Source organism: Phascolarctos cinereus, unplaced genomic scaffold (assembly GCF_003287225.1).
Source record: "Phascolarctos cinereus isolate Bilbo 61053 unplaced genomic scaffold, phaCin_HiC Scaffold_726;HRSCAF=1367, whole genome shotgun sequence".
Lineage (NCBI taxonomy): Eukaryota > Metazoa > Chordata > Mammalia > Diprotodontia > Phascolarctidae > Phascolarctos > Phascolarctos cinereus.
In genome coordinates, this window is record NW_027556098.1 from 88,190,122 (window position 1) to 88,205,455 (window position 15,334).

At 36.2% G+C, this 15,334-nt stretch overlaps 1 protein-coding gene across 22 annotated transcripts in view; it reads right to left on the reverse strand.

The window, feature by feature from the left end:
* ABI3BP (ABI family member 3 binding protein) overlaps window positions 1-15,334 on the reverse strand; it is a 301,592-nt gene that overhangs the window by 54,968 nt on the left and 231,290 nt on the right. For 15 of the 22 annotated variants that reach the window (XM_020999881.2, XM_078146656.1, XM_020999876.2 and 12 more), the window contains 6 exons: window positions 14,757-14,804; window positions 9,123-9,167; window positions 8,496-8,546; window positions 7,564-7,611; window positions 6,948-7,028; window positions 3,381-3,458 (listed from right to left, as the gene is read on the reverse strand). The exons of 2 other annotated variants lie outside the window; for them this stretch is intronic. In XM_020999881.2, coding sequence (XP_020855540.1) covers window positions 3,381-3,458; window positions 6,948-7,028; window positions 7,564-7,611; window positions 8,496-8,546; window positions 9,123-9,167; window positions 14,757-14,804 — 351 coding nt within the window. The remainder of the gene's footprint in view (window positions 1-3,380; window positions 3,459-6,947; window positions 7,029-7,563; window positions 7,612-8,495; window positions 8,547-9,122; window positions 9,168-14,756; window positions 14,805-15,334) is intronic. 5 more of the 22 variants (XM_020999887.2, XM_020999882.2, XM_020999891.2 and 2 more) reach the window with 3 other exon arrangements.

The following is a 15,334-nucleotide window of genomic DNA, read 5'->3' on the forward strand; positions in this document are numbered from 1 at the left end:
CTTCTTCCCACACTCTATAACCTAGTCAAACTGACCTTCTCTCTGTTCCTCAGACACAGTATTCTAGCTTCCAGCTCCTCACCTTTGCATTGGCCATTCCCCAAACCTAGAATGCACTCCCTTCTCATCTCTACCTTATTGAATCTCTCATTTCTTTCAAGACTTAGCTTAAGCACCATTTTCTATATGAATTCTTTCCTGATTCCAACTGCAAATGCCCTTACTAAAGATCTTGAATTTAACAATTTTATATTTGTCATTATTTACCTTGATTATTCTATGTGTATTTATTTTCTACATCACATGTTCATATGTATATGTGTGTGTTATATACATATGTGAGTGTATTATGGATGTACACATGTCATACTCCAATTTGATAATAAATGTAAATTGCTTGAATGCAATGATGATTTCATATATTTTTATGGTCTTTGTAGCCCCAGAGCTTTGCAAAGTGCCTGGAACATAGCAGGTACTTAATAAATGCTGCTCATTGATTGAGAGAAACCATTTTACAAATAGTAAACTTGTACATTATAGCGAGATCAAAGTAACTTTTTGGGGGGAAGGGAGAAGAGAGAGCCAGGGCAGAAGGGAGGAAAGAAGAGGGAGGAAGGAGAAAGGTTCGGGGTGGGAAGAGGGAGAAAGAGAGAGAGAGAGAGAGAGAGAGAGAGAGAGAGAGAGAGAGAGAGAGAGAGAGAGAGAGAGAGAGAGAGAGAGGTTATGAATCTGTATGATCCTATAAATGGAAGGATTTAGATATTAGCATTTTCCAGGAATAGAAACTAGAAAGTCATGGGGAAAAAAACCTCACTGCAAATCTATCATCCATCTTGAATGAATACCAAGGTTCATTCTGTGCTGTCCTTACTTAAATGAAATCTTACCTCTTACCCTCCTGCTATACACCTTCCATTCCCACCACCCCACGGACATTGTTTCCTTGAAAGACAAAATGTTTCTCTTGGTGCTGTGTGTTTAGGACTTAAGGTTTTTGACTCTTCTTTGGCACTTGCCACTCTTGGCCATCTCTGTGTTCCTGAAAAGCTCCTATAGCACTGCTGTATACTGGTTCTCCTATTCCTACAGCTATTTCTGCTTGTCTCCTATTCCCAGGCACTTGAGCTGCGCAAGGCTCAGTCATCAGCCCTTGCTCCCTCTCTTCATCTTCTCCCTTAGAGAGCTCCAAAACTAATTATTTTGGAATTCAAGATCTTCCATAAACTTGCTTTATGGCTCAGTGGAAAGAATTCTGGATTTAGGGTAAGTGGAACTGGATAAGAATTCCAGTTTTTTTTGTTGCTACTGATGTAATCTTGGACAAATTATTTCAACTCTTTGAGCGTCAGTTTTTTCATCTCTAAAATGAAGGAGTTTGACTAGATGACCTTAAAGGTATTTTCCAGTGTGAAATCCCATGATGCTACCCATTCAAGTGCTCCTTAGCACAGACTCTCCATTTCATGTAGGCTGGAATCCTCAAAGTCAATGGATATACTATGATACTTCGTCATAATGATTTTACATGTACGCTTAACCCTTGCTTGCAATGTCCTATCTCTTTCCTTCTGACCTCAAAATATCATTTAAAGCTATATTCAAGTCTTGCACTCTCTGCAAATACTTCTTTCACTCTCTGGTCCACTTTGATATCTCCCTTTCCTGCCCCCCTCATAACATCTGCTCTTTGTGCCAGTTATGTGGCATACTCTCTTAAATAATTATACCTAACTCTGGTATGCATTAGATCTTTTTCCACAAATAAATGTAAGCTCCTTGTGGCCAGGTTTCTTTTGTCTAGGGTGGTGTTGGTCTTATAGAAAGTGTTCCATAAACAGAGGATAGGAACATGACCTGTGATTTCATTACTATAGGGAACCCCTAGATCAGGGAATTCTCTATCACAGTAGGGTGGCACCTTCTCTACAACTTATAATTCCACCAAGTTGCCTAGCATAGACGTGTCAAACGCACTCCCACAGTTCTCCTGAGTGTCTAGTACCACTGGAACCAGATTCAAATGCAATTGGGAAATATTTAACAAAATAAAAAGAATACAATAAATATAAATAATATCACATTTTAAAGCTAAATTAATATTGAGCCTGTAGGGATCCTTATGGGCAACTAGGTGGCCTAGTGGGTGTAGAGTGGTAGGCCTAGACTTGGGAAGACTCATTTTCCTCAGTTCAAATCTGGCCTTAGACACTTCTTAGCTACGTGACCTTGGGCAAGTCACTTAACGCTGTTTGCCTGTACGATAACAATAACAACAACAACAAGAAAGGATCCTTACATATAGATTTCGTTGTTGCTGTTCAGTTGTTTCAGTCATTTCTGACTCTTTGTGACCCCATTTTGGTTTTCTTGGCAAAGGTAATGGAGTACTTGGTCAATTCCTTTCCCAGCTCATTTTACAACTGAGGAAACTGAGGCAAACAGGGTTAAGTAACTTGCCCAGGGTCACACAGCTAGTAAGTGTCTGAGGCCAGATTGGAACTCAGGAAGATGAAACTGCCTTACTCCAGGCCCAGCACTTTATCATGTAAGCCACCTAGCTACTCCTATGTATAGATTAGTGGCCTCCATTTCCATGTTAGTTTGACCTAGAGCGCTGAGAAATTAAGTGATTTGCCTGGACTGACATAGCCATGGACTTAGCCTATGTGTCAGAGGAAGAATTTGAATCCAGGTCTTCCCAGCTTTGAGATTGTATCTCTATCTACTACACTACCCTGCTTCTGGAAGTGGCTAGACCAGCTGACTTTTAATTGCATATTAAAAACCACGTTGTAAAAAAAAGACATAAAACATAGTGGACTCTAGGAGAGCAAGTCAGAAGATGGAGACAGACATGAGAGAACTGGCCTGGGATTAAGAGGACCTGTGTTTTATTTCAGCTCTTTCTTTACCTGTGAGACCTTAGGCAAATCACTTTAGCTCTTTGAGATTCAGTTTTCTCATTTGTCAAATAGGTGGGTTGGACTAGGTGATTTCTAGGAATGTTTCAGTTCAGATAGAGAAATGGAGTAGTGGGTGAGGAAGAGAGAAGGGAAAGTAGAGAGATAAACACACCAACAAAGGCAGAGGTCCTTTCTGTAGGACAGAAGGGGAAAAATGAGACAGAAAGGTAGGCATCTGATAGAAAAAATTAAGAGAACCTTCATTTTCAATTCCTCATTTCAAGAAACAGAACTAAAATTTAAAAACATTATCTATACATCTTGTTAAATTTAAAGCATTTAGATCTGTACCTGTAAATAGAAAAAAAAATAAGTCACTATCTGTGATAATGGAAATCTTTTTTTTGAGAGGGAATTTCTTCCTTGATATAAAATGGAAAAGTACTATCCAGTGATTAGGAAAACCATTATTACCCTGAGTTGTCTTAGTTTGCTTAGGTGTTTGAGGAGTCTTTGTGGTGACTGGTTGCTGAGTGGATCGACCTGTTTCTGCTGAGAGGGGGAAAAAAGGCATACATTGAGACGTCTAAAGAGAAATTAAAAGAATAGCACCAATTTAAAACTGTTTCCTTAAATAGAGTTAACAACTGTGTAAATATTTCTCTCTGTGCACGACAAAGTAGAATGTAGAAAATGGATACATCAAATAGGAATTTTTTGCTTTCTTTACTGGCATATAATAAATCACATAGTGTAGGAGAACATAATAGGAAGGGAACAAATATTTATATAGTGCCTACTCTGTGGCAGGCACTGTGCTTATTTGATTCTCAGAGAAACCCTGTGAGTTAGGTACTGTTAATCAATTAATCAAGAAACATTTACTAAGCACCTACTATGTGCCAAGCATTACTTGCCCCATTTTACAGTTGAAGCAACTGAGGCAAAGAGTGGCTAAGTGACTTGCCCAGGGTCATGCAATTAGTAAATGTCTAAGTTCTGATTTGAGCTCAAGTTTCTTGACTCCAGGCCCTCTGTGCCACCTAGCTGCCTATAGATAATAATAATAATGATGATGATGAAAATAATTATATATAGCATAACACATTATGCAATATATAATAATCATAATATAAACATAGAGATAATACTTTTATTTCTCCATTGTCACATTCTCCTGTTTGCTTATGCAGTTCTCTATTATATTATATAGACATAGCAAATTATTCATTTTGGACCTATGGGTACTAATGAAATATTTGTAGCAGTCACATGGGATCACAGGGTTATGGACAGAATAGATCTCACAGGCTACTATTTTAACCCTCTCATTTTACAGGACTATAATACAGTATGTAGCTTTCTCATTGTCACATGACTGGATACCTATTTTTTTGTTTTGTATTTTTATCTCCTATACCTACTTAATGCCTTTTATAGTCAGAGTTGTAACTAGGAATTTTTTATGCCCAGGACAAGTAACACAGCCATGGTTGGAGCAAACAGCATGGAACATTCCTTAATTCAAGGGTAGGGCAAAACAGGCACTGGGGAAACTGAACTGAGGCCACTTCTGGGGAGACTGCCCTGCGCTAAAGGTTAGAAAGGAGGGACTTGGTTATTCTGAGTCACAACTAGTAGGCTTTTATTTGCTCATTCATTCATTTTTACTAACTATTCTTACTAACTAGGCTCTAAGATCTTTGTTTTCTATGATGCTGAAGGACCACAAATGGTACCAGTCCACTCCAGATTCCACATCCTGTGACAAAGAAATTTTAATAAAAATAGAATGGCTGTGTGAAAATAATCACATTCAACTGTATGTAAGAAGTCCTTAAAGCTAGGTGGTGCAGTGGATAGAGAGCATGGGCCTGAAGTCAGAAGACTCATCTTCCTGAGCTCAAATCTGGCCTCAGATGCTTACTAGCTGTGTGACCCCGGGTAAGTCACTTCACCCTGTTTTCCTCTGTTTTTCATCTGTAAAATGAGCTGAAGAAGGAAATGGCAAACTGCTCCAGTATCTTTGCCAAGGAAACTCCAAATGGGGTCACAAAGAGTTGGACATGTGGAAAATGACTGAACAATAAGATTTCCTGGATTGGGAGTGGATCATTTGAGTTATCATAGATGGAAAATGCATTGAATTTGCTATCCTCTACCAAAATTAGTTATTATTGAGATCTTTAGCTGTCTGTTTCCTCACTGAAAATTTATCTTTTCCTGAGGAAAGAATGATTTTTTTTTTGAAATTCTGCCAATTACTTAATCTCAGCAGAGAGATTCATGATGGAACTAAACTTCCCATGCAAACCAATGGTTTTATTTAAAGCTAATGGAAGAAAGTAAGGCAGTGGGTATGTGTGTATGTGTGTTTGTGTATTTGTGGTATATTTTGTGGTTGGGTAACCACAACAAAATCACCAGTCTAAAAAACTGATTTTAATGATAATTTTAAGTCATACCAGACAAATTGTGATTTCTGCTGATTCTGATTGCTTAGATGATCCATTTTGTCAAACTTTTTATTTCCTAGAGAGTCCTATTATTCCTTCTCATTCAACCCTACTCAGCATTTCAAGTCTTTGCATTGAAAATAACTTGGAAATTCTTCAATAAGAGCTTTGCCATAGTTTCATTTTGTTTCTTTGTCTCCTTTCCTTTCCTCATGCATGGCACAAAGTAGGTGCTTCATACTTGTTGACTTCCTTGCACTGAAATAATTTTTTATTTTGGAGAAGATAAGAGGTACACGTAACTAGAAAAAATCTCTAACTAGCCTGAAAGTAATTATTTTTCATGGGATGGGATTTCATTAAAAATGGCACCTTAAATATTGGGGTAACTGAATGTTGGGAAATACTATAGTGAGCTAATACCACCAGAAATCAGGAAAGGGAAAGTAAATTGTGGCCACTCTTAACCAAAGTGTATTTTGTCAAGTTATGCAAAGGAAACACTCAAATTCTAATAAAAACATTTCTATAATGAATGGATTATAATGCAAGCAACTAAAGCTTACAGAGATGGCCTATATGGATCTGGAGATTGGATGGTTTTTATCCTATAAGAAAGTATTCTGAAATTTAAAAAAAAACCCAACACTGCAATAATACTCTATGGTGGTAAGCTGGTGTTTTGTTATAATAACTAGTTACTTTAGTAATGAGAAAACCAGAAAATAGCTCTCCTCCCAAATAATCATATTAGAGTATCTTTACTATATAATTATAATAAATGTATTTTATTTTATTTTGGACATCTTGGATATAATTTCTTTGAGGGGATGATCTGGAACAATGATTTCATTGAAGTAGGAAACTCTCAGTATAGAAAGTCCCTCTACTGATAATTCATTGGTAACTTACAGAATAGGAAGTTGGCTGGGACATTGATTTGTCAAATGATTTGACCATGGAAATATATATGCATATGCATGTATGTGTATATACATATGTGCATACACCTACATGTGTGTATATATATATATACATGCATAGATAAATATAAATATACAGATAGATATAAACATAGACATCTATGAGGCAAATCTTGACCCAAGGTGTCCCTGACTTCAAGGCTGGCTTTCTAACCACCATGCAATGCTCTAACTCAATTTGGATAATATACATTCTGATAATTTCTGATGTGGTCATTCTACCAAAATGAGTTCCCAAAATGAGCATGAATGGGCAGATTTAGTAAATATTACTACTTATAGATGTTTGGACTGCTCTTTAGGCTATTTGAATGATACTATTTTTAAAAGCAAAATTGTTTGAAAGTTCTGTAATCTCTCTTTTTAAAAATATGTTGATTCCTATGCTCCAAGACTTCACAAAACAACCTGGGAATGAGAGAATTAAGAATGTTTCTATCTGATAAAATAAAAATCTTATCTTCCTTTCAGATTGGAGAAAGGCAGTTTTCTGTTATTTGAAAGAAAATTTTTCAAGATTATTTGAAATAAATTCATAGGTTACTATAATGCAGTTGCAAAGAGATTCACAATTCAACAGAAATATCAAAGCAAGAATTTACCCAGTGTGGTTTGTAGTACATCTTGACTTGGACTTGGTGAAATCTTAGGCTTAAAAGGAATGCTCTTTGTCCCTATAGGAGCTGGAAAAAAAGTCCAAAGTTGTAAGCTAGTTAGATCCAATATCCACACCACCAGGTCAAATGCAAAGCATACACAGCATGCCATGGACTGAAACAGAAAATGATGGCCTTTAGATGAAAAATGGAGAAAAAAAGCAATGAAATGAATTTTCAGGAAAACTATTTTAGAACATGAAAATGAGTTTTAAAATATGAAATGCTTTTGGAACATGCAGCTTATATTTTGGCAAGAATTGAGAACGCTACTGGATCCAGTGATGGATCTTTCACAGTCACAGTTCAGAGCAAAACAAGACCATTGCCTTAATTGTAGTGAAAACTTTTTTTTTCTATTTGGAAACAATAAAAATGCAGTGGTTCAATGTCTTCTATGCCAAAGGACAAAGGAACCTAGCAAAAATAAAATGAAAAGAGAATGGGATGGAATACGATGTAGGAAAAAAAATGGTGACATAAGATGATCATTCCAAGGAGGACTTGCAGCAAAGAGAAAACAGAAAGTTAGAATTTTTCAACAAGGGAGAGTGAACATTACCCATTGTTGACTTTGATGGTTCAATTCTAAATGTAACAGGTTCCAGGACTATGTCAAAAGCAAAACAAACACACAGACACACATAAACATTTGAGATAATCACCACCTGTTCAACACAAATTTCTTCATTTCTAGGTATAGCCAAACAATACGTAACATTTATAGTTTCTTTATGCTGAGAAAATTTTTATAGTAGGAAACTTAAGGGCCCACTCTTAAGGAGCATTGCTTAGATAACTTAGGTTAGCACGTGGACTCTCAATCCTTATCTTCTGTCATGAAGGAAAGTGTTGGTGGCTGTGCAAATTACTACTTTAAGAGGAGACTCACAACTCTAACTTCGTCTGATCAATATGTTGTCATTTTGAAGGCATTTGAGAGCTCAATCTGTAATAATTTCTGATATTTTTTAGCACATGCCCTCTCTTGAAAAGTGGTGCAGTACTCTGATCAAGGCAATGATCAATTACAAATGAGGAGGAAGCCTGTTGCCCACTTCCTGAAAGAGAGCAATGAGCTCTAGATGGAAAAAGAGAGATTTAGACCTGGTCAATGCAGGAATTCATCTGGTTCTACTATGAATATTTCTTACCAAGGTTTAAGTTTCTTCTCTACCTTTTTCTTTGGGGGAGGGGAAGGAATAGGGAAAGAAAATAAATGTTCATCAATTGAAAAAAAGTTAAACTAAAAAAATCATTCTGGTATAAATAGTGAAAAGGGGTGGGTTTTTGGCTTCTTTGCTTTTATCTACATTATTAGGGGAATATCCTCCAGCAAGATAGCAGTGTGACTTAATTATAAAATACACATATTTATATGCAAGCTTCTCTTAACATTATCTTCAATGATAACAAAAACATCTGTATTCATCTTAAGGAATAAGTTTGGAAAGAGCCATCTCACTATCTTGAAAAACAAAATAATGCATTTACCAGGTTTGGTCTGAGAGACATCTGGGCCTGGTTTATGTACATCTCTGGGAGCTGAAAGAAAAAGCCCAGGTTATAAGACATTGTGTTCTTTAGGCATCACACCTGGTATCTAACAAAACAGGGACATGAAATCCCTCAAGCATGAATGATAGAATGAGTAATCTTTTGTTAGTCATGGGGGAAAATGCAGCCCATGAATTTTTTAAAATGGAAAAAATGGAATTGCCTTGGAAAGGGTTTTGAGATAGTCAGACAAAAATATGGAATTCACATTTTGAAACTGTCAGGAAAGAGAGGGAAACAGCTGACATAATTATAGGAGGATGGATTTGCTTTGAGTTTTATTTCATGGCAGACAGAGTCTTTTGTCTGAAGAGCAGCACTTTCTTAACATGCGTGCCTATCTTGCGATGACAGTAATGGAAGATATCTATGCTACAAGACAGTAAAGTGAAATGAAAGATGTTCTGGTAAAGAAAACTAACTAAAGGTGGCAGATTTGAGTGCCTAGGAGAAGAGGGTATGGAAGGTAAAGCTGAATAATAAAAGGCAGGGACAGAAGACAAGCCCTTGATGACAATAATGAGATGCAAAAGCAAACACATCATCCCCTGGGTCAATTGGTACCTATTGTCGTTGATGTTGCTGTTCTCAGAGTGATGGTTGTTGGGACTGTTACAGGTAAACAAAATAAAGACAAGAGTGGTCAGTCTGCATGCCATTTTAATAACCTAGTCCCTAATTTTTATCACGTACTTCACAAAACAATTTTCACAGAGGGAAAAATAAAACATCAACAACAAAAATTTATTAAATGCAAACCACATACAAGACACTGTGCTAGATGTTGAGGATGAAAAAATTGAAAAATACACTGGAATGCCGCTATCTCATTTTTCTATTGGGGAAATATCAAGGTTGGATATCTATAGTCTATGAAAAGTTCTCACAAGGCAAAATCAAACTACTTACATCAGAATTTCTCTCTCTGAGCTCTCACAGTATTGGGAGAGTTCTATAATACAAGATAATAAAACAAAATAAAAGATGCTCTGGTAAGGAAAACTAAGTAAGGATGGCAGATTTGTTGTGTGACAAAAATTGTTTTACAATTTTGGCCAACTTTACAAAAGGACGGTTTCCTTACTTTTGTTCTCCTTTCTGGCTTATCCCCTGCCTTCCTACTGAACTGAAAAATCTAATGAATTCTAGAATCTATATGGTAGCTAGCTGAAGACTCCACGTGCTGCTGGAATAGAATTAAGTTTGGGCCTGTTTGAAGAAGTAAAAGAAAAAAAAACCCTATTTGAGAGAGGTGTGGCTGTTGTTGTTTTTTCATCATTGTTTAGTCCAACACGATTTTGCTCTTGAATGTAGAAAAGGGATGCATGAAATTTTTATAGTTATAGAGGGGAGAACATATCGTGAAGATCAATGAAATCAAAAGGGACATCAATGGACGTGTGTTAAAGCACCAAAGACTACACCTACTTATTTGCATTAATGGGCAGAAGTCATGGTATGAATCATCCCCATTGCCTGGCTGGATATGTGATGGGTCTGCATTAGTCCTGACCACTTTAGTAGTGGTGGTCTTTGCTGGCGCATTTATTCACATAGTCCTAGGCTATCTTCCCTTATCTCATAGACCAACTTTTCTCAACTATGCTCCATTCCTCCCTAGTTCTTCCCATTTGTTCAGACAAACATAGCACCATTTGGAAAGCTGCTAATTTTCCACTCAGTGCTACCTACTTCAACACTACATACTCCTCTGAATATCATGTAGCCTAGTGGATAAGGCATCAGATTTGGAGTCAGGGAAGGGGAATTAGGGGAGAATACTGTCCTGGAAATACAAGAAAGAGAGAGTATCCAAGAAGAAGGGGGTGGTGAACAGTGTTAAATGCAGCAGAAAGGTTAAGAATTATGAAGACAGAGAAAAGGACATTAGCTTTGTCCATTAACAAGACTCAAGAGAAACATGAAAAGGGAAACAGGCAGGAGAACTCATAAGGGACTTATTAAACTGTTTATATTCCTACATGGAAATATAATCTTTGTAATTTGTAAGACCTGTCTCATTATTAAGGTAGTTAGAAGGAGGATATATATATATATATATATATATATATATATATATATATATATATATATATATATATATATATATATATATATATATATGTGTGTGTGTGTGTGTGTATATATATGCATATATGTATATATATGCATACATGCACACACATATCTGTATCTCTATATATCTATATCTATATGTATATATCTATATATCTATATCTACATCTATATAGAGAGAGTGCACAGGTATGAGTTGAATATGAAGGGATGATATCTAAAAAATAAAATTAAGGGGTGAGAGAGAGGAATATACTGGAGAAAAAGAAAGGAAGAGGTAAAATGGGGTAAATTATCTCAAATAAAAGAGGCAAGAAAAAGCTTTTACAGTAGAAGGGAAGAGGGGGGAGATGAGAAGGAGTGAGTGAAGATTACTCTCAACAGAATTGACTCAAGGAGGGAATAACATACACCCTCAATTGAGCATAGAAATCTATCTTACCCTACAAGAAAGTAGAGGGGAAGGGGATAAGAGAACGGAGAGTGATAGAAGGGAGGGCAGATTGGGGGAGGGGGTATTCAGAAGTAAATACTTTTGAGGAGGGACAGGATCAAAGGAGAGAATAAAATAAATGTGGTGGAGATATGGTGGAGGGAAATATAGTTAGTCTTTCACAACATGACTATTATTGAAGTGTTTTGCATGACTACACATATATAACCTATATCAAATTGCCTGCCTTTTCAATGAGGGGAGGGAGGAAGGGAGAGAATTTAGCACTCAAAATTTTAAAAATGAATGTTGAAATTGTTTTCACGTGTAACTGGGGGGAAAATAAAATACTAAATAAAAATTAAAAAAAAAATTGTCCATTAAAAGATTGTTGGCACCTTGGAGGAAGAAGTTTTAGTTGGGTGCTGAGAACAGAAGCCAAACTAAAAAGGGAATGAGAAGTGATGGATGGAAGGTAAGTAGAAACACTGAATGTGCACAGTAGTTTGACTATGAAAAAATGAAGAAATATGATAGGATAGCTTGAGGGGATGGTAGGATCAAAGAAAGGGTTTTAAAGTACATGGGAGACTTGGACACATTTGTAAGTGGCAGAGTAGGAGTCAGTAAAAAGAGAGAGAGATTGAAAATTGGAGAGCAAGAGGAAATGATTGTGGGAGCAAACTACCCAAGAAGGTGGTAGAAGAGCATGGCATCAAGGTTGCAAGTAGAGGGGTTGGCCTTGGCCAGAAGGTCTTTATCAGAGACTAGAACAAAGGTAGAGAAGATAGAGAATAATACTCATGTCAATGGTTTTAAAAATTTATAGTAGTGGAGAAGACAGAATTTATGGAGAGCGACTTCTATTTTTTTTTCAGTAAAGTATGAAATAAGGTTTTGTGCTGAGAAGGAAAGGGAAGAGAATGGTGTGGGAGGTTTGAGGAGAGAAGAAAAAGTTTGGAAGATCCACTGTGGGGAGTGCAATATGAAGGACAGTTAGGGAAGGCTAAAAGGATTACCTTGCTACAGGGAGGGTCCCGTTGAGATTAGATAATATAAATTTATAAGTGGATCCCTTTAGCACTGTGGGGCAATATTTCCTCCAGCACCATTAACAGCACAAGTAAGAGTAGAGATGGCATATGGTGGAAGTTTGATAATGCATTAGTGGCAATAGGACAAGGGAGTCAGGGATTTGAGTAGAGGAGAGAATTACGGTAAAATGAATAATTATAGAGTCAAGATTAGGAAGGGAGGACAGTAAAACCAGAACAAAGATGCTGGTCTGGTTTGAAAGCACTGAGGGATATAGAAACTGGAGATCATTGTGAGAATGAAGATTAAGGAAGATTAGTAGTATGGAAAATCCATCGGCAAGTAGAAAACATTTTACTTTTGGATCCTGGAGTTTATGGGGAATTACAATGGCAAGACTGAGGAATTTCCAGTTGTAAATTCAATCTATTGTTTATCTGGAATTTGAAGGAGAAGGCATTTTGATTTACCTCTGCAAATGTAATGAGTACAAGTAAACAACAAAGTTTATAACTATTCTGATCAGTTACAGTAATAGACTATACAAAGAAAAGCTAGGATTAAGGAAAGTAGAATCCGAAAAGAGATCTGTTACTAATAAATCCTCCATACTGTAAATATGTTACTTTCTGCTTATCTTTTTTTCTAAGATGGTATTTGCTTCTCTGGAAGAGTCTGACTTTCTGCTGCTACAAATGACACTTTCTCTCTCTCTTTCTCTCCATCTTTGCTTCCTTTTCTTTCTCTCTGTCTCCATCCCTCATCCATACTTCTTTTTCATGAACTGCTTGATTTAAAAGGCTAAGATAAATTGGCATTATCAAATGAGTAAAGACAAAGGAGAGAAATGGAAATGCCCATGGGAACAGGCTATAAATAATCTCCCTTTTTCCATACACTCAAAAAAGCCCAAATTTCTATCGCATGCAAAATTTCTTTCTGGTACTTAGAAGATAGTGGGACTGGGTATTCAATGAACTCAGGTTTCCTGTGCAGTTTAAAACTAATGGACTTCAGTATTTCCTCATAAGAAAACCTGTCATTTTTGTTTCTCAGACTTACAACATAAGTAATAAATAAATTTTAACATGTGCATGAGTTGAACACGTGAAAATAAAAATGTCATAATCAAAAACCAAACTTCAAATGATAATTTCCTTATATGTCCGTGGCACGGAATAGGGAGAGTGTTTCTACTTGGCAGAAACGCAAAGTTAATTTTTGGTTTATGGTAGAGGAATAACGTCCATTGTGAGTTTGTAGTATAGTTCAGTTTGTGGAAACTATATACGAGCTACCTCAAAAATAAAAAAAAAACACCCTGGAATTATGATTTAATTGATGTAGAAAATTTCTCATTGGTGGGGTACTTCTTTTACTAACACTTATTGGTATCCATTAGAATGTAAGCTCCTTGAGGGTAGGGATTATCTTTCTACTTGTATTCCCAGTTTAGCACAGTGCCTGATACATACGCACTTAATATATAATTCTTGTTGTTTCCTGTTGGCATTGGCTCTGCCTGGTTTATTGACAGGCAAATGCCTTGCCCAAGGTCACACAGCCAGTATATTTTGCAGGCAGGACTTGATCTCATATCTTCCTGACTCTAAGACCAAATTTCTATCCGTAATATAGTGATAAACACTCCATGATATAATGATAAAATAGCATCAATCTATTTTTAAAATTGTAAAAATAATTGTGCTGCTCTCATATAGAGAAAAACTGCTTCTTGGGCACTGAAATAGACTACTAGGTACTACCAAGGTACTGAAAAAGTATTTTGCTAAATGGTCCCTAGGGTTTTGAGTAAGCAATATCCCAAGTGTGTAACTCAGCCAAAAAAGCTAATGGCTTAGCGCCTTCTCTTCTTCCACAACCACAACAACAAATTTAAAAGACTCAGATAAATTGATCATGACTGTTAAACTGATTTTCTAATTCTTCTATAGGAAGAACATTCTTTAAATTGTGCTTAATGTGACCAATTGTGCCAGTGTATTAGCTTTTTTGGCTAGAAGAGTTGAAACAAGGACCTTGGTTGTTAAAGTCCTCAAAAGAAATACCCCGAGCTTATTAACAAATTCATTTCAGTTCAGATATGAAATGGACATGGAAAGGAAAGCCTTTACCTGGGAGCAAGAATATGGTAGGTGTGGTCAAGTATGCATAGTCACCTAAAGCAAACTAGAGTCTTACTGGAAAGCATATGTGACAGAAAATCAGATCAATTTAATTTGATTAGTTTAATAAAAGCATGTTATTAATTATTATTTAATTTCTTGCCCCCTCCATGAATATAGCAGAGAATTAAAGTGGTCATGCTATAGGAGTACAATGAAATATTTGAGTCTTCCCTTAAGCATATTTGTTTTGCACTCAGATGTGTGTGAGAGCATCTTGACTCCAGAACTGTCAACCAAAGAGAGATTTATATTCTTGACTGATAAAACAATGTTAGGGGGTTTTAGGAAAACAGGCAAAAGTGGATAACTCAAGAGCAAATGACATCATGCCCAGAAGATAATAATAATGATGAAAATTGTGAGGAAAAACGATGTCACTATTGCAGGTTCTTAAAATTGGATACTGTCTTGCCTTTACCCCAGTCTTGGGATAAGGGAAAAGGACAATCAAGGAGATATCATTACCTATAGTTGTCTTTGGTTGCTTGATTCTAATTGTATTTTCTTCTGGGACTGCATTAAAACAAACACATTCATTACATAGAAACCAAAATTCAAACTTTTCTCTGACTTATACACATGGAATTACTATTTGTTATTTAATCTAAACAAGATTTTATAGAAAATGTGACTAAAATTATACTTCTATAAAATTATAACTTTAAATAATGTCCATACATTAGCAAGTGTTTGGGATAAAGCATTCTTTTTAAACTGTACTTACAAAATACACAAGCACTGCTTTGCCACATACTTGAAAACAGAAATTGGGCTATAGAATCACCAGAATACACTAATAAAAATGAAAGGCTTTTAGCAGTTGAATTAAATTATTGAGCAGATTGCTCAGGAGTGTACAGATTACTGAAAGTTTGTTGATATCCTTGCATTCATACACAGACTACTCTCTAATCCAAAGCAGAAGGAAGCTAATTCTGCCTTCTCCTAATTCAGATTTCATATGATCGAAAGAAGAATGAGTTTTAGACTAACTCTAGGTCATTGGATACAAGGGGAAAAGATGTCTATAGCGACAAAATGCT